Source organism: Chiloscyllium plagiosum, chromosome 11, assembly GCF_004010195.1.
Source record: "Chiloscyllium plagiosum isolate BGI_BamShark_2017 chromosome 11, ASM401019v2, whole genome shotgun sequence".
Lineage (NCBI taxonomy): Eukaryota > Metazoa > Chordata > Chondrichthyes > Orectolobiformes > Hemiscylliidae > Chiloscyllium > Chiloscyllium plagiosum.
Window position 1 is genome coordinate 67,664,378 of NC_057720.1, and position 22,401 is coordinate 67,686,778.

The 22,401-nt window shown below is 39.6% G+C and overlaps 1 protein-coding gene across 2 annotated transcripts in view; it reads right to left on the minus strand.

Moving 5' to 3' along the window:
* Positions 1–318: 318 nt before the first annotated feature.
* Positions 319–22,401, minus strand: part of slc30a7 (solute carrier family 30 member 7) — a 72,540-nt gene continuing 50,457 nt past the window's right edge. For both annotated transcript variants that reach the window (XM_043699661.1, XM_043699662.1), the window contains exons 9-11: positions 6,237–6,327; positions 5,999–6,148; positions 319–3,294 (exon numbers count right to left, since the gene is read on the minus strand). In XM_043699661.1, coding sequence (XP_043555596.1) covers positions 3,247–3,294; positions 5,999–6,148; positions 6,237–6,327 — 289 coding nt within the window. In that variant the 3' untranslated portion in view covers positions 319–3,246. The remainder of the gene's footprint in view (positions 3,295–5,998; positions 6,149–6,236; positions 6,328–22,401) is intronic.

Below are 22,401 nucleotides of genomic sequence, written 5' to 3' on the forward strand. Positions count from 1 at the left end.
TCCACAGTGCTGCAGTCATTAAGATTCCTACTTTGAACTCACTTACTCCATATTATTACCCCAAATCAAGTCACGCTTCCTTCCTTCTTAGAGCATCAATATCACAAATTCATTTGAGCACACCAAAATCCTCCCCTTCCCAGTGTCCCAATAATTACAAGATGAAAATAATTTAGAGAACTATGGACTAATTGATCTACAAATTGTATCTTCAATTTATTTTTCCTTGATCAACCTTTCAGAGAGAGCGCGGTTGTCTCAGTGCAGGCACAATAGTTAGTGTTAAGATGTTTGTTTATTTTTTTTAAAAAAGAATTATTTTTAAAGCAGAGATGAGACAATTTGTTTACCTGATCATGAAAAACAAATATATACTCTCACATTTGCATGATAATTAATAGACTTATGGAGCTTAACTACATTATGTTACAGTTCCTGAGCTACCAGTTGGTTACAAGTTATTGTCCTAATGTTAAAATCAGTGATCCTGGAATTTCATACAAGTGTGAGATGCATTAATAGTAAATATTGTTCTGTAACTTAGCATTAAATCTGAAGCTTGTTAATGGTGATCATTCCCGCAATGGAAAATAAAATAAAAATTTTGAAAACTTACACAAAACAATGTTGTCAAAATATTTATTATTCATATTTCCATAAGTCAGACAAGTTGTTTGAAAAGACAATTTACTGTAGAGACTTTACTTCATAGTTGTGCGTACTTCAAATTGCTTTGGTGACATTTACAAGTCTGTTTCAAATTACTAAAATACTGTACTGAATCTCTTTTCAGATCTTCAAGAGATTTATCTATAATGTTTTTAAAATCAACTTGAAAAACAACTGAATAGCTCAAGACTTTCAGGTGTGATTTCAGAAAATCCTGTTCAAAGCTGCAAAACTGAAAGAAAACTTCTACAGTCTGACAACCTTTTTTTAAAAAACAAAATAATACAACTCTCTTCTCCTCAAATGCCCAGTTAAATTTATGGGTAGAGGCAAAGGCTTGATACAGAACAAAGACCCTCTTTGATTTAATGTTGAAAACGTTCCCAGAAGCAGCAACAATGCATTCTACACCCAACAGAGTGACTATTTTGTTTAAAGTGAATAGCAACCATTCCTTCTCAAAACAATATAAATATTTTTGCTTTGATGCAGAAGTATTTATTTATTGAAGTTTATCAGATAAACCTGCCATGTATAAAGAGTTACTCACATTGTGGGAAGTGAGCACTGAAAGCATGTAAATTGAGAGATAGAGACCTGCAATGATGTGAACTTAAGCAAATCAAAATTGTTTTACAGATAGAGTCTGGGCACGGGAGGGAGAAGGGAATATCTGTGCAGTACTATTAATCTATCCTGCACAGACACACAGGAAGTGATTACAGCTTGCGTGTAAACATTTAAAATCATACCAAGGTTTTTAAGCTGTAAACATTTGCCTTGAACAATGCAGTTTGGCAATCATTGTAAGATACTGCTTCATATTCCAATTATTTTCCCTAAGCAGCTGACTTCACCAAACCATTTAATTGCCAGATGAACTTCAATAATTTACAGAGTTGATTCCACTCATTGTCAAAACAGCTAAAACAAAACAAAACTTTGTCTGGTTTCTAGATTGCAAGCAGGCTGCAGTCCTTTGCTTTGCACCTCATGCAATCACTCCCACTTGTGGAATTCTGACATACTCAAGTCAATGATACACAGGCAACACGACTCTGGGCACTGATTATTCGTTAGTCTTCTCATCATTACTTTGCAACTTAAACTCTGTTAAGTTCCATTAGAACCAGTGCTCCCAGAGCCTCAGTATAGTAACAATCTACTGAAAGAGAAATCAGGTTATCAAACCTCTTGCTGACGGCAAAGTTTTGCACTTGCTTGGTCCACAATACCGGTTTAAACTAGACCAACACAAACATTAATGAGAAACCATTCACTAAACATATCAACTCACAATATAACCATTCCTTCTGGCAAGTCTCTGGCATTATTAAAAAATCCCTCTTTGAATCTAAAGTTAGCTAAGCAGTTCATAAATGTGTACAGGTAAGGCTGGAAATTCTGAGTAGGCCAAGCAGCATCTTTCTCAGTTTCTGAAAGGACACCAGCTTAAAACATTCATGGTTCCTTGATGCACAGAAGCTGTGTGGTCTGTTGAGTATTTCCAGTATTTTGTTTCTGTTTATATTTCAGATTTCCAGCATCTGCAGTATTTTGACTTGTAGAACCAATTAAGAAAGCTCATTTTCAGTGTTTAAAACCGTAGTTTTACTGAACTTTACCTAAGAGCAGATCACCTGCAAACAAGCAGAGTCCAAGTAGGAATGAGGACACTTTTTTTAAAAAAAACTGTTCACATTTTATGTTAAGAATATTTGTTTTCTAATCAGATCCACTGTGCATGTGTCTTCTGCCACACTGTCCATTTTCAACCCCAGCCCAATCCAGGATAAACAGTCATCCATGTGCAAAATTGCCATGATGCAAGTGGAATTCCATTATATCAGTCAGCATATAATGAACAGCACGAGTATTAATGGTGTTGAAAATATTATACATATCCCACCACTACAAAAAAAAGGATAAGTTTGCTCACATCCCAACACCCCCTCATTTCAAAATGAAAACTTAAAATTCATGAAAATCATGCTGATCACCATGATGCTCACTACTGGTCAATGATTATAAAATGTGTCCCAATGGGTCCAGTATCCACTCTCTATGCTTCCAATATTAATTCATGTCCACTGGAAAAAGGCACTTCAGAAACTGAATATGGTTCATTTCATTCAACATGTATAGTGTACAACTAATTAGAAAATAATCATTATGGAGTGGAATGATAGTCAGGACAACAATATTTACAAGAACAGGAATAGGAGGAAATGTGGGAACATATCTGCTAGGATGCAGGATTATACCAACACGATGCTTGGCTCATCATATACTAGAACGCTGACTGGGCTATAATTCCTTGATAAAAATCAAGATGAAATAAGACACTTCAGGTCTAGACATAAAGGTGGCTCCAGATCTAGTGGGTGGTGATTATGCAGATTACTTCACTGTTTCTCATCTCTTTTGAGAAGAGCCTTCCACGATTGCAAATAAATAGTTCTCAGTTGATATCAAGCGCACTGTATGGTGATGTTTCAATCCAGCAACCCAACAGCAGTTAAATCTATTTATTGATCCCAGCAACAAGGGTTTGGACCCAAGTGTTTTAAGACAATCTTACAGTGCTGCAAAGTCAATCTGGACATAAAGCTGTCTTACTCCTGCCTGTGAATAAAAAGGAATAAAAAGTTTTGTTTACTTACTCAGTAAAATGAAGTCGAAATGTGTTACATCCTCACTATCAAAATTTCTCAATATCAGTAAATAACGCAATGCTTCCCCCTTTCCATTTAAGCAAACATACAAATTCATAAAATGTTCAGCAACCAAAGTGTTGTGAATTTTTATGCTAAATTTTACACCACATCATGTTCTAGTACACAACTGGTATTGTATGCAACATTTTGCAGCAGCATGCTCCTGTGTAGTTGTCTTGGAAATGTTTTACTCAGTAAACATGCAGTCAACATTGTGCATTGGGGGGGAGACGAGGAGTGGAAGAGGTCATCTTATGCACTACCTACCACTTTCAGCCAACAAAAACACCTACTCCATTAGAAAACAAAGTACAGGATTCACAAAAGAAAGAAGGTTAAATACCCCAGCCAAATCATTTTATCATGTTAAAATCTATATAGTCAAGATGTTCTTTCCTTTATGAATGCCACTGATTGCATGATGTTAACTAGTGGACTATAAAGCTGGTCTCATTAATGGTGATCAATCATCAATTGTTGTAAAAGCTAATTTTGGTCACTGGTGTTTTTTTTTCAGAGAGAGAAATCTGCTATCCTTCGGAGAGATATCTGGACTCCAGATCCACAGCAATATGATTGCCTCTTAACTGCCCTCTGAAATGGCCTACCAAGTCAATCAGTTCAAGTGCAAAGAACAAAAATCACATCAGCCTATTAAATTATCAATAGCAATGTTTTAAATCTCAATGTGAGTGCCAGTTTGTGAAGGGGCCTCCACTGACAAAAAACAATGGACTTAAGTCAAGATACTTGGGAAACCTATTAGACAAGGACAAATACAGTACCATTTAAACAATATTTCCAAAACCATTTGTGCACCTAAAAGGAGTTATATATGGTAAGATACTCTGGAGATAATAAAACAGTTTATAAAATTGATTAAGGAATAATTGAAAAGATGATAGAGTAAGCTGCCAGTGATGGTAAGACCTTTAATGGTTAGCTTGCAATTAAAAGAGCCATCAAGGACCGTATAGGGCCTGTAATGGAAGCTTAAGATGTGATCAAAATTTTACATGGTACATCACATTGATCTTTACTACTTAGTCATAAGACATGTTAGACAGAAGAAAGATTATGACTGAGTATGTAGACATGTATGCAGAATGGTCCAGCCAGAATTAGGGTTCTTAAAGCAAACATGTTCCTGTGCCATGTGGTCTTCACCCTAGATTCTGAAAAGAAATGGAGACTGTGCTAAAAGCCACTAGCTTAAATAGCTGAGCTCATGGCAATTATAGTTGTTTGCAGAGACTGGAAAGAGGCCTGTGTGGTGCTTAATTTGACAAAGCCAAAACTTGGAAAGAATGGATTCATTAGTTTAAAGTTAATTATAACAAGGTGCTGAGGGAACTGTTGGAAACACTTGTGATAACTTATAAAGAGCAGAAGTTATTAAGCAATAAGAGCATAATTTCTAGAAAGTATACCCTAACTCATGAGCAACGTTGTAATCCCCTTGAAGAAAAATCCAAAGTCTGTGAATGATGAAAGTTTAGCATGCCAGAAAATACCATACAGAATGCTGAAAAATGATACTGCATCTAAAGGAATTAGTGGCCAGTTTTCAGATCTCAAAGTGCTGTAAAGACGTTAGGAGGAGGGTCAATCAATTAATTCCATTTAAAAGCAGGTCATTATCGGGGCAAGCTTGGGGATAACAGTAGACTCTGTGGTCATACTCGTGGGTCTTTAAAATAATGAAAATATCAGAAACTTTCCATAGCCAGAAGTGTGAACCCATGGTGTGTGAGGCTGAGTTATGTTGTGGTGGAAAGAATTGGGCTTTTATCTTTTTGCATCTACATAATGAAGAGCCACCAGTGTTACAGATACAGACACTATCAAAACCTGCATTCAGTCATTTCCTACTTGACCTCAGGAACTAAACAGCCCAAACCTCCAAAACATGACAAATTGGCAATATTTTCTTGCCCTTTGTTGTGCACTTTGCCCATTAGACAACCCTTAAATATGTCAGGTGTTGAATAGCCACCCTCGACACAAAGACCCTGCAAAATCAATGAGTATCAAAGATGAATGTTCTATGTCCTATGTCTATGATCGACTAGTACATTTTAACCATTCTTCTGTAGCAAACCATAAACTAATCTGTTTCAAATAAATACTCCATAATAGTAGGTTTGAAGTGCCACTATTGTTACTACTTGGTATAACTGACTCATTAAATCAGTGTCAATTCCAACCAGTAAAACCATTCTCCTAATTAACCTCTTAACTTTTTTTTTGGATTAGATTCCCTACGTGTGGAAACAGGTCCTTCGGCCCAACCAGTCCACTACTGTGCTACAGAATGGCTGCTTCCTAGGAATTTCAAATGACCATTCAATCATAAATTTAGGCTTGTCTACATTACCAGAGACTAAGCAAAACTAAGTTTAGTATACATTTCCTTAGTCATACAAATGGCAGAATATTGTGCACACTGTCAGTAAGAAGCATTTTGCAAACAAATAGTTTAATTTTTATGAGAACCTTAAACTTTGCATCATAAAAATAATTCTTAAATAGTCATCAACAATTTCTGAACCTTGTAGATTGGTAAAGAGAAACACTCATGATAGAACAGTGGAAATAACCTCTTTATATACCTGTGTGAAAATGTTGTGTGTTTGACTCAAAATCCATCGTGCATCTGCATCAGGAGCAACCAAAAGCTTTACTGTACCAATGTAGACTTCACTACACAACGTCCAAAAGTGAGGATCAATTATACTATAAACTCCTTGCAAGTGTTGAACCTGGAAGAATAAATGAGAATGACGAGTTCCAGTTTAACTGCACTTTCTTTCCTCTTGTAATACTGCATATAGAAGTTCTTCTACCTACCCGCTGATAGCACTGGGGCAGCACATGATCCAAAGCTGGAGGAGTACGTTGCATTAAAATCCCAATGGATTGCTTTAAGAGTGGAATAACACTATCAGAAAAAGAAATATTGTCAGAAGAATGGTCTTGTACTACAGCATTAAACTTTGCTTGGTATATCACTGCTTTAAAATGCATCATTACGCAACAATTTGTTTTTATTAGTGTAGTTCCGGCACTCCCTCTATCCTGAAATTTGGCAGTAAAGAAAATTAATGACAAGGGAAAATCGCAGACTAAACATGTATTTAGTGAACTTTAACACTCAAATAACCTGATCTAAGCTTGGATTCATTTTCACTGTTTCATTCCCTTAGTGGTTTCATTGATGTCCACTCACTTAGAGCAATGCTCAACTCTTCTGGCCACAACATGCATAGACTTTGTTAAAATTACAGATTTGTGTAAATTATAGATTTGTGCAATGCCACTGTTATCAATATAAGATCATGAAATTATTATAGGACATGACTTCCTTCTTTCAAGGATTAACTGATGCTCAATTAATGCCCTCAGAAATACCTCATTAATCTGGCCTGATTGCAAGGATTCATTTGGAGGTCTTTATTCCTGCCGGTTTGTAATATCACCTGACTGAAATTGGTTGAAGTTTCAGGCACTATAAACTGGAAGAATACAAATGCACCAGCTCTCAACTTGGTGTGCTGTGGTTTTCTTAGTCTTTGTTTCCCTTTTCAGGCAGTCCCTTTGGAGCTTCAAAGCAGCTAGCAGGAAGACATGATTTAGGTGGTGTAGAATGATTATGCATTTTGAACTTAACATGCCAATCACTGTGATGGCACATAGAAGATATGGACTTCCCATGTAGATGCAACAGTCAAGGCAGCACAAAGCCTCTTCATCAGGCAGCTCAGGAAATTTGGCATGTCCATAGCGTCCCTCACCAACTTTTACAGACGTACCATTGAAAGCATACTGTCTGGGTGCGTAATGGCCTGGTTATGCTCTGCCCAGGACGTAAGAAACGACAGAAGGTTGTGCACACTGCCCAGAACATTACAAAGGCCTACCTTTCATCCATGGACTCTATTTATGTGGCCTGTTGTGGCCAAAAAGCTGCCAACAGCGAAGTCCCATTGCACCCAAGCAATGCTCTGCTGTAACCTCTTCTGTCAGGCAGAAGTTTGAACCCCAGCAGGTTCAAGAACAACTTCATCCCTGCTGTTATTAGCCTGATGAAAGGTCTTTCTATTTTTCAAATAATGCTGATCTTGTCTAGCACATGTCCTGTGCGATGTAACTTGTCTGCTTCTGTCTACTCATTTCTTCACCCGATTATCTCTATGTCCTTGCTTACTACGATCTGCCGGTACTGCTCGCAAACAAAGCTTTTCACTGTACTTAGGTACACATGACAATAAATTTTTTTAAAAATTAAGATTAATAGATTTTTTGACAACAAATTGTTGCCCATAAAATTGAAATGCATAGGCATCGAGGTAACCTGTGGGGCAGTTAAGAAACTAGTAGGGAGGAAGACTGTAGAGATTTTAGGTTTCAGACTTTGTTCAATTGACAGGTAGGGAGAATGATGTCACTGCTTACTGGTGCTGGGAGCCCACTTTCAGAAATGTCAAATTCAAACACGCTAGATGTAAAATACACAAATAAATAACCAGAATTTGGACAGAGAAATGTTGTCCATTTTGTAGATTGCATTGAGCTACAAAATTAGGTAAAATGTGAAAGATCAAAAGAAAATAGTGTAAAAACATTTGAGTAGAATGACAGGATTGGTGTGATGCAGTGGTAGTGACCCTACTTCTGAGCTAGAAGGCCCTGGTTTAGGTTCCAGCTGCTCTAGAGGTGTGATAACATTTGAATATATTGATTTAAACTATCTGTAAGGAGAATGCCAAAATTTAAAGCATTAAGGTGCTCACTTTAAATGCGAGAATGTCATACCAGAAGGATTTTTTAACAAGTTCAGGGATTCTAGCAATCAAAGTCATAATAAAGTAGTTCCCAGGTTTGAAAGTGCGAAAAGCCCTTGAAGAATACCATATATTTAATTCTACTTGTCCACAAAAATTATACTGTCAGAGTTACACAGCACAGAACCAGACCCTTTGGTCCAATTTGTCCGTGCCAACCAGACATCCCAATCTGATCTAGTCCTATTTGCCAGTATTTGACCCATATCCTCTAAACCCTTCCTATTCATATACCTAGCCAGATGCCTTTCAATGTTGTAATTGTACCTGCCTCCACCACATCCTCTGGCAGCTAGTTCCATACACGCACCACTCTCTGCATAAAAATGTTACTCCTCAGGTCCCTTTTAAATCTTTCCCCTCTAATCTTAAACCCACCCTAGGATAACGACCATGTCAATCATGATTTTATAAACCTCTATAAGGTCACCCCATAACCTCCAATGCTCCAGGGTAAAAGGTCCCAGCCTATTCAGCCTCTCCCTTTCACTCAAACTCAGACACAGCAACACCCTTGTAAATCATTTCTGCACCCTCTCAAGTTTCACAATGTCCTTCCTATAGAAGGGTGACCAGAATTGTATGCAGTATGCTAAAATAATCTCACCAATGTCCTGCACAGCCACAACATGACATCTCAACTTCCACATTCAATGTTCTCACCAATGAAGGCAAGCAAGCCAAGTGCCTTCTTCACTGCCCTGTCTACCTATGATGCCATGTTCAAGGAAATATGAACCTAGGTCTCTTCGTTCAGCAAAACTCCACAGGGTCCCACCATTATCAGTACAAGGCCTGTCCTGTTTGCCATACCAAAAGACAACATCTCACATTTATCTAAATTAAACTCTATCTGCCCATTGGCACATCTGATCAAGATCCCATTGTACTCCAATAACCTTTTCACTGTGCACTACACCACCAATTCTGGTATCATCTGCAAACTTATTAACTATACAATGTTCCTGTATTCACATCCATTTATAATGTAATAGTATATTAAATACTTTTCTCTGCAGTAGCATCAAATGGTGAGCCTATGAAAAATTCCAGTACATGTTCAACTTGGGGAATTGGAAATATTATTAAAGAGGAAGGTAGAAGGGTCTCAAAATTTTCCTTGGGCTTTATGAATTTCCATATTGAACAGCAGAGATTTGTTCCTTGGTGTCAACCAATATTTTTGCCATAACAATATCACAAAAACAGAACACAATTTGCTGTTTGTGGGACCTAGATACATGCAAGTTGGCTGAAGCACTTTCTACGTTATAACTATGTTCAGGATATTAAGGAGTATCAGTTGGGTTAGAACTTTTCATTTCTGGCTATTGATTTTGGCTTTAAAATTATCAACTGATCTAGCATCAATAACCATTTATGGAAAAAGTTTCTAAACTTCGATCACTCGTTTTGCGTAGAATATTTCCTAATTTCAGTTGAAAGGCTGGCTGTATTATTTAAACTATGGTCTCTAGTCATAGACACACTAACAAGGAGAAACAGGTTGTTCCAATCCACCCAACCGATACTCCTTAATATTATGAACATTTCAAATCAGGTCCAGGTGACACAGTCTGGTTCAACCAATCTCTCAACCAATAAGAACCAGTGATTATTCTGTTAAATTTACCTTATAGGGAGTGTAAGGCCAACATATCCACCAAAGATTCCCAGGAGACCTTTAAGGTCTGATCAGGTTGAAGCAAAAAAGTTTCACCCCTTTTACTCCATTTTTTATAAAATCGCAGAATAAAAGGAGTGTGGAAGGACAGAATTGAAATTCATAAAAGATACTTTTAGATTAGAATGAAAATTAATTGTAAAGCTTTATCTCAAATTCAAAGACCAAATCGCCTATTCAACAGTAATCTGTGATTTTCAGATCTCTTTACAATTACAGAGTCACAGAGATGCACAGCATGGAAACAGACCCTTTAATCTAAGTCGTCCATGCCGACCAGATATCCTAAACTAATCTAGTCCCATTTGCCTGCATTTGGCCAACATCCCTCTAAACCCCTTCCTATTCGTATACACATCCAGATGCCTTTTAAATGCTATAATTGTACCAGCCTCCACCACTTCTGCCAGCCTATTCCATACATGCACCACTCTGTGAAAAAGTTGCCCCTCAGGTCCCTTTTCTATCTTTCCCCTCTCACCCTAAACCTCAGCCCTCGAGTTCTGGACTCCAAGAATCAACAAGCAGACATCATTTATCCAATCCTCTCATCTATAGATTTAATAAAAAACACTAGTCAGCCATGAACCATGCAGGTCAGAAGCTCAAATGCTTCAGATTCCATGAAAACAAATTGAAATTTAATCTTAGTTCAAATATGCACTTTATAGGAGTATATGCTAAATGTTTAAAAGCATATCTTTATTCATAATTTATATAATTATTGCTCAATTACTTCCATTTTGCAATAGTCTCATCTGGTAAAACAGGAACTTTATACAGCCAGTCAGCAGAAAATATCTATAAAGTTATTTGCTGGATTTGAGCCAAAACTTACATATAAGTGAAAAATATAAAGAATATAACCCTATTGCATGAGTGAGTATCATCGACATATTTGTAACTACCTAAGTGGAATTAAAATGAATTTTTTCAGTGCTTACTACAAATCGATGAAACAAGGATACAGTCTTATATGCCACTTCCAATTATCTAAACACATTAGAGTAAAAACATTCCATTCTTACATATTTCATTCTCCTATATTCTTCATGAACAAATCAAAGGCACACCCATGGGCTCACCCTTCTCTGGACTCATAGCAGAAGCGATAATGCAAAGATTAGAACAAAGTCTTACTGCAAATTCAACCCAAACTCTGGGTCAGATATGTGGATGACACCTTTGTAATCATTAAAAACACAGAAATAGAGAACACACACTGGATCATCAACGCCACACTCACAGGAATCCAATTCACTAGAGAGGAAGCAAAGGACAACCAACTCCCATTCCTGGACGTGATGGTACAGAGAACACCTAACGGAGAATTCACCACAAAGGTATACAGGAAAGCCACACACACAGACCAAGTCCTGAACTACCAAAGCAACCACCCCAACACACCCAAAAGAAGTTGCATCAAAACACTATTCAAAAGGGCCACAACACACTGCAGTACACCAAACTGCAAAAAGAGGAAGAAGAACACCTACACAATGTATTCGCCAAAAACGGATACCCGCGCAATTTCATCAACAGATGCCTAAGAGAAAGACAACGGAACAAGGACATGCCGCAACCCAAAGGACTAGCCACGTTACCATACATCAGGAGCATTTCCGAACTGACAGCCGGACTACTGCGACCATAAGGACTCATAACAGCACACAAACCAACAGCCACTCTCAGACAACAACTCACCAGGACGAAGGACCCGATACCCAGCATGAGCAAAACCAATGTAGTGTACAAAATCCCATGCAAGGACTGCACAAAACACTACTAGGACAACAGGAAGACAGCTAACGATCCGCATCCATGAACACCAACTAGCCACGAAACGACACGACCAGCTATCCTTAGTAGACACACACTCAGATGACAAGCAACTTGAATTTGACTGGGACAACACTACTATTATAAGACAAGCCAAACAAAGAACAGCCAGGGAATTCCTAGAGGCATGGCATTCAGCCACAGATTCAATCAATAAGTGCATCGACCTGGACCCAATATACCGGCCACTGCAACAGACAGCTGGAACTGATAACCAGAAGCGACAGATACAAATCACTATAAGTGCTGGAGGAAACATCACAGAAGCGCTTCACAGGAGGCTCCCAAGCACAGAGGATGTCACCCAGACAAGGGACGAAACGTCTGCAACACAAATTCCCAGCTCGGTGAACAGAACCACAGCAACGAGCACCGAGCTACAAATCTTCTCACAAACTTTGAATTCTTTATGAGTGAATTAAAACAAATGCTTAATTTACAAAAACAAACATATCTCACAATGTGATAAATGAATCAACACTTGTTCCAATCATATTTTTTAAAATATTTAAGGGTAAATGTTCAATGCTATTTGATTGGGCAACTAATAGCCAGGGCCCTATTGCATTTAAGATTGATGCAAAGGTGGGTTGGATCTTAAGGTAGACTTGCATTACATGTTAATGATGAGTACATTAGTGGAAAGACAGCTATCTGGCCTTAAATCATGACTGAATCGACTGACTTGATTTTAGTTTAGACCTGAGACTACAATTTGTCTATAATTTGTTAATTCTGTTAAAATTTTATCTGACTGTGAAAAGGCTAAGCTATATAGATGAAACAAATGTGAAATACAGCGATAAGGATTGCATTTCCATGTAAATCTTAACTATACTTGGCTTATGCTCCATATTGAATGATGGACATAACACTTTCTTTCTCGTAGAACTGGATTATGGCTGATGGACATTTCTAACCTGCCTTAAGTCTCAGTACATCCAAGCAAGAGTATGTCACTGAGCCAACAGACAATCCTCAATTGGTTGTGAAAATATACCTTCCCACACTCAGGAATATCCCAAGACAGAATTATATTTAATGTTGGACATTGTGTTGCAGGTTTTGTAAATGTTAGCTGATTGGCTACAGTCATGGAGTCATAGAGATGTACAGCATGGAAATAGATCCTTCGGTCCAACCCGTCCATGCCGATCAGATATCCCAACACAATCTAGTCCCACCTGCCAGCACCCGGCCCATATCCCTCCAAATCCTTCCTATTCATATATCCATCCAAATGCCTCTTAAATGTTGCAATTGTACCAGCCTCTACCACTTCCAAGGCAGCTCATTGCATACTCGCACCACACTCTGTGTGAAAAAGTTGCCCCTTAGGTCTCTTTTATATCTTTCCCCTCTCACCCTAAACCTATGCCCTCGAGTTCTGGACTCCCCGACCCCAGGGAAAAGACTTTGTCTATTAATCCCGCCCATGCCCCTCATAATTTTGTAAACCTCTATAAAAGTCACCCCTCAGCCTCCGACGGTCCAGGGAAAACAGCCCCAGCCTGTTCAGCCTCTTCCTGTAGCTCAGATCCTCCAACCCTGGCAACATCCTTGTACATCTTTTCTGAACCCTTTCAAGTTTCACAACATCTTTCCGGTAGGAAGAAGACCGTGATATTCCAACAGTGGCCTAACCAATGTCCTGTACAGCTGCAACATTAACTCCCAACTCCTGTACTCAATACTCTGACCAATAAAGGAAAGCATACCAAACGCCTTCTTCACTATCTATCTACCTGCAACTCTACTTTCAAGGAGTTATGAACCTGCACTCCAGGGTCTCTTTGTTCAGCAACACTCCCTAGGACCTTACCATTAGTGTATAAGTCCTGCTAAGATTTGCTTTCCCAAAATGCAGCACCTCGCATTTATCTGAATTAAACTCCATCTGCCACTTCTCAGCCCATTGGCCCATCTGGTCCAGATCCTGTTGTAATCGGAGGTAATCCTCTTCGCTGTCCACTACACCTCCAACTTTGGTGTCATCTGCAAACTTACTAACTGTACCTCTTTTGCTGGCATCCAAATCATTTATGTAAATGACAAAAAGTAGAGCACCCAGCACGGATCCTTGTGGCACTCCACTGGTCACAGGCCTCCAGTCTGAAAAACAACCCTCCACCACCACCTCTGTCTTCTACCTTTGAGCCAGTTATGTATCCAAATGGCTAGTTCTCCCTGTATTCCATGAGATCTAACCTTGCTAACCAGTCTCCCATGGGGAACCTTGTCGAACACCTTATTGAAGTCCATATAGATCACATCTACTGCTCTGCCCTCAATCCTCTTTGTTACTTCTTCAAAAAACTCAATCAAGTTTGTGAGACATGATCTCCCACGCACAAAGCCATGGTGACTATCCTGAATCAGTCCGTGCCTTTCCAAATATATGTACATCCTGTCCCTCAGGATTCCCTCCAACAACTTGCCAACCACTGAGGTCGGGCTCACCGGTCTATAGTTCCGAGGCTTGTCTTTACCGCCCTTCTTAAACAGTGGCACCTTCTTAAACGTTTGCCAACCTCCAGTCTTCCACCAGCTCACCTGTGACTATCGATGACACAAATATCTCAAGCTTCCCACAGAGTTCTCAAGTACACCTGATCAGGTCCTGGGGATTTATCCACTTTTAACCGTTTCAAGACATCCAGCACTTCCTCCTCTGTAATCTGGACATTTTGCAAGATGTCACCATCTATTTCCCTGCAGTCTATATCTTCCATATCCTTTTCCACAGTAAATACTGATGCAAAATATTCATTTAGTATCTCCCCACTTTCTGTGGCTCCACACAAAGGCCACTTTGCTGATCTTTGAGGGGACATATTCTCTCCCTAGTCACCCTTTTGTCCTTAATATAGTTGTAAAACCCCTTTGGATTCTCCTTAATTCTATTTGCCAAAGCTATCTCATGTCCCCGTTTTGCCCTCCTGATTTCCCTCTTAAGTATACTCCTCCTTCCTTTATATTCTTCTAAGGATTCACTCGATCTACCCTGTCCAAACCTGACATATGCTTCCTTCTTTTTCTTAACCAAACCCTCAATTTCTTTAGTCATCCAGCATTCCCTATACCTACTAGCCTTCCCTTTCTCCCTGACAGGAATATACTTTCTCTGCATTCTCGTTTTCTCATTTCTGAAGGCTTCCCATTTTCCAGCCGTCCCTTTACCTGCAAACATCTGCCTCCAATCAGCTTTCGAAAGTTCTTGCCTAATACCATCAAAATTGGCCTTTCTCCAATTTAGAACTTCAACTTTTAGATCTTGTCTATCCTTTTCCACCACTATTTTAAAACGAATAGAATTATGGCCACTGGCCCCAAAGTGCTCCCTCACTGACACCTCAGTCACCTGCCCTGCCTTATTTCCCAAGAGTAGGTCAAGTTTTGCACCTTCTCTAGAAGGTACATCCACACTGAATCAGAAAATTGTCTTGTACACACTTAAGAAATTCCTCTCCATCTAAACCTTTAATATTATGGCAGTCCCAGTCGATGCTTGGACAGTTAAAATCCCCTACCATAACTACCCTAATATTCTTACAGATAGCTGGGATCGCTTTACAAGTTTGTTTCTCAATTTCCCTCTGACTATTGGGGGGTCTATAATACAATCCCAATAAGGTAATCATCCCTTTCTTATTTCTCAGTTCCATCCAAATAACTTCCCTGGATGTATTTCCGGGAATATCTTCCCTCAGCACAGCTGCAATGCTATCCCTTATCAAAAATGCCACTCCCCCTCCTCTCTTGCCTCCCTTTCTATCCTTCCTGTAGCATTTGTATCCTGGAACATTAATTGCCAGTCCTGCCCATCCCTGAGCCATGTTTCTGTAATTACTATGATTTCCCAGTCCCATGTTCCTAACCATGCCCTGAGTTCATCTGCCTTCCCTGTTAGGCTCCTTGCATTGAAATAAATGCAGTTTAATTTATTAGTCCTACCTTGTCACTGCCTGCCTGACTATTTGACTCATTTCTGTTCTCAGCTGTACCCATCTCAGATCGATCTCTTTCCTCACTATTTCCCTGGGTCCCAACCCCCACCTTACTAGTTTAATTCCTCCCAAGCAGATCTAGCAAATTTCCTTGCCAGTATATTAGTCCCCTTCCAATTTAGGTGCAATGCATCCTTCTTGTACAGTTCACTTCTACCCCAAAAGAGATTCCAATGATCCAAAAATGTGAATCCTTCTCCCATACACCAGCTCCTCAGCCATGCATTCATCTGCTCTATCCTCCTATTCCTGCCCTCACTAGCTCGTAGCACTGGGAGTAATCCAGATATTACTATCCTTGAGGACCTCCTTTTTAAATTTCTGCCTAACTCTCTGTAATCTCCCTTCAGAATCTCAACCTTTTCCCTTCCAATGTCGTTGGTTCCAATGTGGACAATGACCTCTTGCTGGCCCCTCTCTCCCGTGAGGACATTCTGCACCCTCTCTGAGACATCCTTGATCCTGGCACCAGGGAAACAACACCCATTCTGCTTTTTCTCTGCTGGCCACAGAAAAGTCTGTCTGTACCTCTGACTACAGAATACCCTAACACAATTCATCTCTTGGAAGCCGATGTTGCATTAGAGCTGGTCTCAATACCAGAAACTTGGCTGTTCGGGCCACATTCCCCTGAGAACCCATCACCCCCTACATTTTCCAAAACAGCACACTTGTTTGAAATGGGTATATCCATAAAAGACTCCTGCCCTAGGTGCCGACCTTTCTCACCCTTCCTGGAGTTAACCCATCTATGTGACTGTATCTGAGACTTTCCCCACCTTCCTATAACTACCATCCATCACATACTGTTGCTGTTGCAAATTCCTCATCGCTTCTATCTGTCTATTCAACCGATCCACTTGATCTGATAAGATTTGCATCCAACAGCATTTATGGCAGATATAATCCGCAGTAACCCTTAAACTCTCATTAAACTTCCACATCTGACAAGTAGTACATATTACTGCAAAGGCCATTTTTGCTCCTTCACAATCTACAGACCCAGAAAATAACACCGTCTTATTCCTCTACAAACACTGCCCCAGGTTAAATTAATAGCTATGGCTTATATTTTAAATTTAATCAAGAGACTTATCTCCAAAAACATATAATAAAGAAACAATCCACTATACTCACTACTGCAGCCATTCTCTTGGAAAGACTTAAAACAACAATTAACTTATCTGATTCTGTGCTGTGAACTTCACCCAACAGTTCCTCCAAGATTAGTTGTGAATTTCACTGTTTGTTAATTTTCCCAGATGTACTCCGATCAGCACATCGTTTCTGAAAGCAACTGAAGGGATATGTCCTAGATCCTAGTTAAGCTTCAGGATGTATATACATACCTGGCATTGAAACTGATACATCACATTGTTGGTTTGTGTGATGGGCAGAACATGTTTTTGGCTTGATGGCAGCATCCAGTTAATAGCAAACACCACTCATTTATTACTGCATTGTAGCAGTATAAAGCAGCTAGCTTCGCCTGCTGCTCAAACTTTTGAGGGACCTATCTTTCCAGAGTAATCTCAACAAATTGGGCATTCGCAACAATGTCCAATATTAGATCTGATTCTGTAATTGTAAGTAATCACAAATTTACAAAGAATTATGTTGGTAACAAATTTAAGATTGTTAGTTCGACTAAGTATTGTTCACTTGTGCACTGGAAGCTACATACATTTAACGTACAGGGCCTCGTTCATTGCAGACAAAGTGCATGTATACACACTGCATCTGTTTCAATTGAATAAAATGAATGTTGGTTATTCACTAGTTCATTTCTCAGGGCAATGCCTGGTCTAGAGTCAAATTCTCTGGGTCAAAATTTAAAGACTGGCATTTATCATTAATTGATGCATTCTCCATAGCAACATGTCTGCCAGAGTCCATTTGCCAGCTAATTCATACTCTCCTCCCATGCAGCACAAATATTGGATTTCTCCTTGATTTGATATTCTTGTCAATTAACAAGTGAGACACAAAAATCTTCAACAAAATGTGCTCTTTTTCAGCATTTAGATTTTGCAATAATAAGTGACAATCACACAAATTACTTGGCAAAGACTGGAATATATGGTTGCTATGATTGCAACTTCCTCAGAGGAAGGTCAATGATGAAGACAAAGTTATACAGATGGATTTAGGTCCGTTATATAACTAGATGAAAAGTTTGCACCATAAAGCACAGGATTAATGAGAACTTGGCCATTTTGGCAGAATCAAACAGCAATATATTATTTGCGATAGATAGCAAAACTCTAATGCAGAGGACCTGGGGCATCTGGTATATGAATCACAAAAAGTTAGTATGCAACTGCAGCAAGTGATTAGTAGGGCAAATGGAATGATGTTCACATCAAGGAGAATGGAATATAAAACATGGAAGTTCTGTACAAGATGCTGACAAAAAAGTTGGGCCCAAATGTACTGGAGTTTAAACAAATAAAAGGTGGCCTTATCAAAACATAAAAATTGGAGTAGACTTGACACTTGAGACAATGTAAGATACTAAAACTGAGCAGGGGGGGTCACAATTTAAAAAAATAAGGATTCAGCCATTTACGATAGAGATGAGGAGAATGTGTTTCAGAGTCACAGACCTGTAAAATTATCTTCCTCAAAGCAGTGGAAGCTGGGTCATTGAATATTTTTTAAGGCCAAACTAAATGGATTCTTGACTAACAGGAGGTTGAAACATAAAAAGTAGACAGGAAAATGGAATTGAGGCCTTAATAAATCAGTAAAGGAGTCATTAACAGTACAACCAAATAGCACTTACTTAGCAATAACATATCCAATGATGTTCAATTTGAATTTGGCTAGGGCTACATAAACTGAAACACATGACAACCTTGGTCTGAACAGAGACAAGAGAGTTAACTCCCACAGGTCAGATGAAAGTGACTGTCCTTTGCATCAAGCCAGCATCTGACTGAGTGTGGCTCCAATGAACTTTAGCAAAATTACTATCTTGGGAACTCTGCAGGAGTTCCTCAGGGTTGTGTCTTGGGCCCAACTGTCTTAAGTAATTTCATCAATGACCCCTTCCCTCTGGCATAAGGTCACTCAACTGGACTCAGCACATGAACACTAAGCCCCCAAGTACAAGTCAGAAGACTCACCTCAACTACCCAAAGCCTGTTCATCATCTACATGTCACAAGTCAAGAGTATAATGAAATACCACCCCTGGATGAATGCAGTTTGAACACTCAAGAAGCTTGACATTTGGACAAAGCAGCCACTGGATTAGCACCCCATCCAAATGTTCATTCTCTCAAACACTGAGGCTGAGTAGCAACAGTATGAGCTATCAGATGAGCTGCAGAAATTCAGTAAGTCTCTTTCGACTAAAGCTTCCAAACCAACACTTCTTTCTTGAAGGACAAGAGAAATAGGCATCTAAGAACACCGTCACCTGTAATTAACCTCCAAACCACCCTCTATCCTGACTTGGAAATACACTGCCATTCCTTCAATGTTGTTGGGTCAAAATTCTGGAATTCCCTCTCTAGTAGCATTGTGGGTCTATCTATAGCAAACAGACTGGTGCAGCTCACCACAACCCTCAAGGGCAACTAGGTACAGGCAATATATGCTGGTCCAGCCAAAGCCCACAATCCATGAACACAGAGTAGTAAGGGTATCGAATGCTTTGCCTGCAACGGTAGTAGATTCGCCAAGTTTAAGTGCATTTAAGTCGTCATTGGACAGGCATATGGACGTACATGGAATAGTGTAGGTGGGATGGGCTTCAGATTAATATGACAGGGCGGCGAAACATCGAGGGCCGAAGGGCCTGTACTGCGCTGTAATGTTCTATGTTCTATGAGTGAATAAAAAGAAATCAGATCAGCTATGATCTTATTAAATGACAGTGTAGGCACAAGGGCCAACTCCCATTAATTTGTATTTATGGTTATTGTATATCATTAGCTTCATGATATATGGTAATAAGAAACAACCCAGCATTTCAAATGACTGATTTTTCAAAAAAAGTTCATAAGAAGAAAGCTTTGACACACCATTAGATGTTTGATCACTTTGAAGTACAGGTTATAGCAACAGAAATACAGAATTTACAATTTTCTCTAACCAATCTGAGTCATTGTCACATGAGGTTTGTACATGATATGTGGCCAAGTGTGGTAAGTTAGTGTTAAACTGGCATTTAATTCGCAAACCACAAGACATTGTCATAAGAATTCAGAACATTGAGTTTTAGCTCTCTTAATTGTGTTTGAAACACTCCAGGGAACTGCAGCAAACTAACTTTTCTAGAAGAATGTCAACAGGTGTGAGGTTAGACCATATGAGTCTAATGACATCATTGATTGTCACCATCTCTTAAAGCAGAAATTTTAAGAGGCAGAATTGCTCCCAGATGCTTCCAGAAGTACTCCCAAACTGCTCCCAGATCAGTGAGGAGCATTTGCCCAAGTTTGATTTCATTGGCAAACAGTAGCAAAATTCAAATGAGTCAACTTAAGAGATTCGAGAATAAAGTGAACAATAAAATCACCACAGATGCAAAGAAGTTCACCATCTCACCTTTGGAACAGTTACTAGGGTCAAGTACATTTTGATCATAGAGCCATAGAGATGTACAGCATGCAAACAGACCCTTTGGTCCAACCCGTCCATGCCGACTAGATATCCCAACACAATCTAGTCCCACCTGCCAGCACCCGGCCCATATCCCTCCAAACCCATCGTATTTATATACCCATCCAAATGCCTCTTAAATGTTACAATTGTACCAGCCTCCATCACATCCTCTGGCAGCTCATTCCATACACGTACCACCCTCTGCATGAAAAGGTTGCCCCTTAGGTCTCTTTTATATCTTTCCCCTCTCACCCTAAACCTATGCCCTCTAGTTCTGGACTCCCCGACCCCAGGGAAAAGACTTTGCCTATTTATCCTATCCATGCCCCTCAATTTTGTAAAACCTCTAGAAGGTCACCCCTCAGCCTCCGATGCTCCAGGGAAAACAGCCCCAGCCTGTTCAGCCTCTCCCTGTAGCTCAGATCCTCCAACCCTGGCAACATCCTTGTAAATCTTTTCTGAACCCTTTCAAGTTTCACAACATCTTTCTGATAGGAAGGAGACCAGAATTGCACGCAATATTCCAACAGTGGCCTAACCAATGTCCGGTACAGCCGCAACATGACCTCCCAACTCCTGTACTCAATACTCTGAAGCATTTTTGGATTTTTCTTTAAAAATGTAACTTTATGTTGGCCCATCCTTTCCTCTGCGAACTATGTGGAGCTAAAAATAGCTCTAGTGGGGAAACAGGAAATATTTATCAAGCCTGCAATTCTAGAACCTGCAATGGAGTTCTTTTGACTGTTGTATGTTGCACAGTGGGGCACATTTGGCTAGTGGGTCCTGATTTATATTACACCGCAAAGGATATAAATCAGGAGTTTCATATAAAGATCAACTGTAAGTTGGGGAGAAACCAACTATCAAGCAAGTGTTCCCAATGGTATAGTTACATGGTAACACCAAATTCAAACAATGTGCATTCTGTAGATCATGCAGTGGTTCCTTTGCTCATCTCAGGTTATTTCATTGATAAGCAGAAGCTTCATACAGAATAGATAAGAGGAAGACAGAAAGGATGACTATGAGAAGTCTACTCCAGCAAACATAATAGCAAAGTATTGAGAGAGGAGAGGAGGTAGGCTCAGACCTCACCATGTCAATGACACACTTTAAAACATACTTACTGCTCATGGTGTATCTATTGGACAAAACAAAACTGTGTACTAATTTATTAGCTTTCATTATACACAAGAACACATACACAAACTGAGCTTTCAAGCAGGCAATTGACTTTCACTGGTTTATTCCTCAGAATATTCACTGAACCTGAGACAACCTGCCTGCTTTAAAACTACACAAAGTCCAGCAAATCTAAACAAAATAATGAACCAGGCCAGGTGTTAGAATTAGAGGTAGGTAAGCACTTTGGGGACAGTGACCACAATTCGGTGACTTTTACTCTAGTGATGGAGAGGGATAAGTTTGCACTACAGGGCAAGAGTTATAGCTGGGGGCAGGGAAATTATGATGCTGTGAGGCATGACTTAGGATGTGTGGCTTGGAAAAGTAGGCTTCAAGGGAAGGGCGTAATTGATATGTGGAGCTTGTTCAAGGGGCAACTATTGAGTGTCCTTGATAAGTGTGTACCTGTCAGGCAGGGAGGAAAGGGTCGTGTGAGGGAGCCGTGGTTTAATAAGGAATTGGAATCACTTGTTAAATGGAAGAGGGCGGCCTAAGTAAAGATGAGGCGGAAGGTTCAATTGGGGCGATTGAGAGTTATAAGGTAGCCAGGAAGGACCTGAAGAGAGAGCTAAGAGCAGCAAGGAGGGGACATGAAAGGTCCTTAGTTGGTAGGATTAGGGAAAACCCTAAGGCTTTCTATAGGTATGTCAGGAATAAAAGAATGACTAGGGTAGGAATAGGTCCAGTCAAGGATAGTAGTGGGAAGTTGCGTGTGGAGGCTGAAGAGATTGGGGAGACACTGAATGAATACTTTTCGTCAGTATTCAATCAGGAACAGGACATTGTTGTCAATGTGAGTACTGAGTCACAAATAAGTAGAATGGATGGCTTTGAGGTACG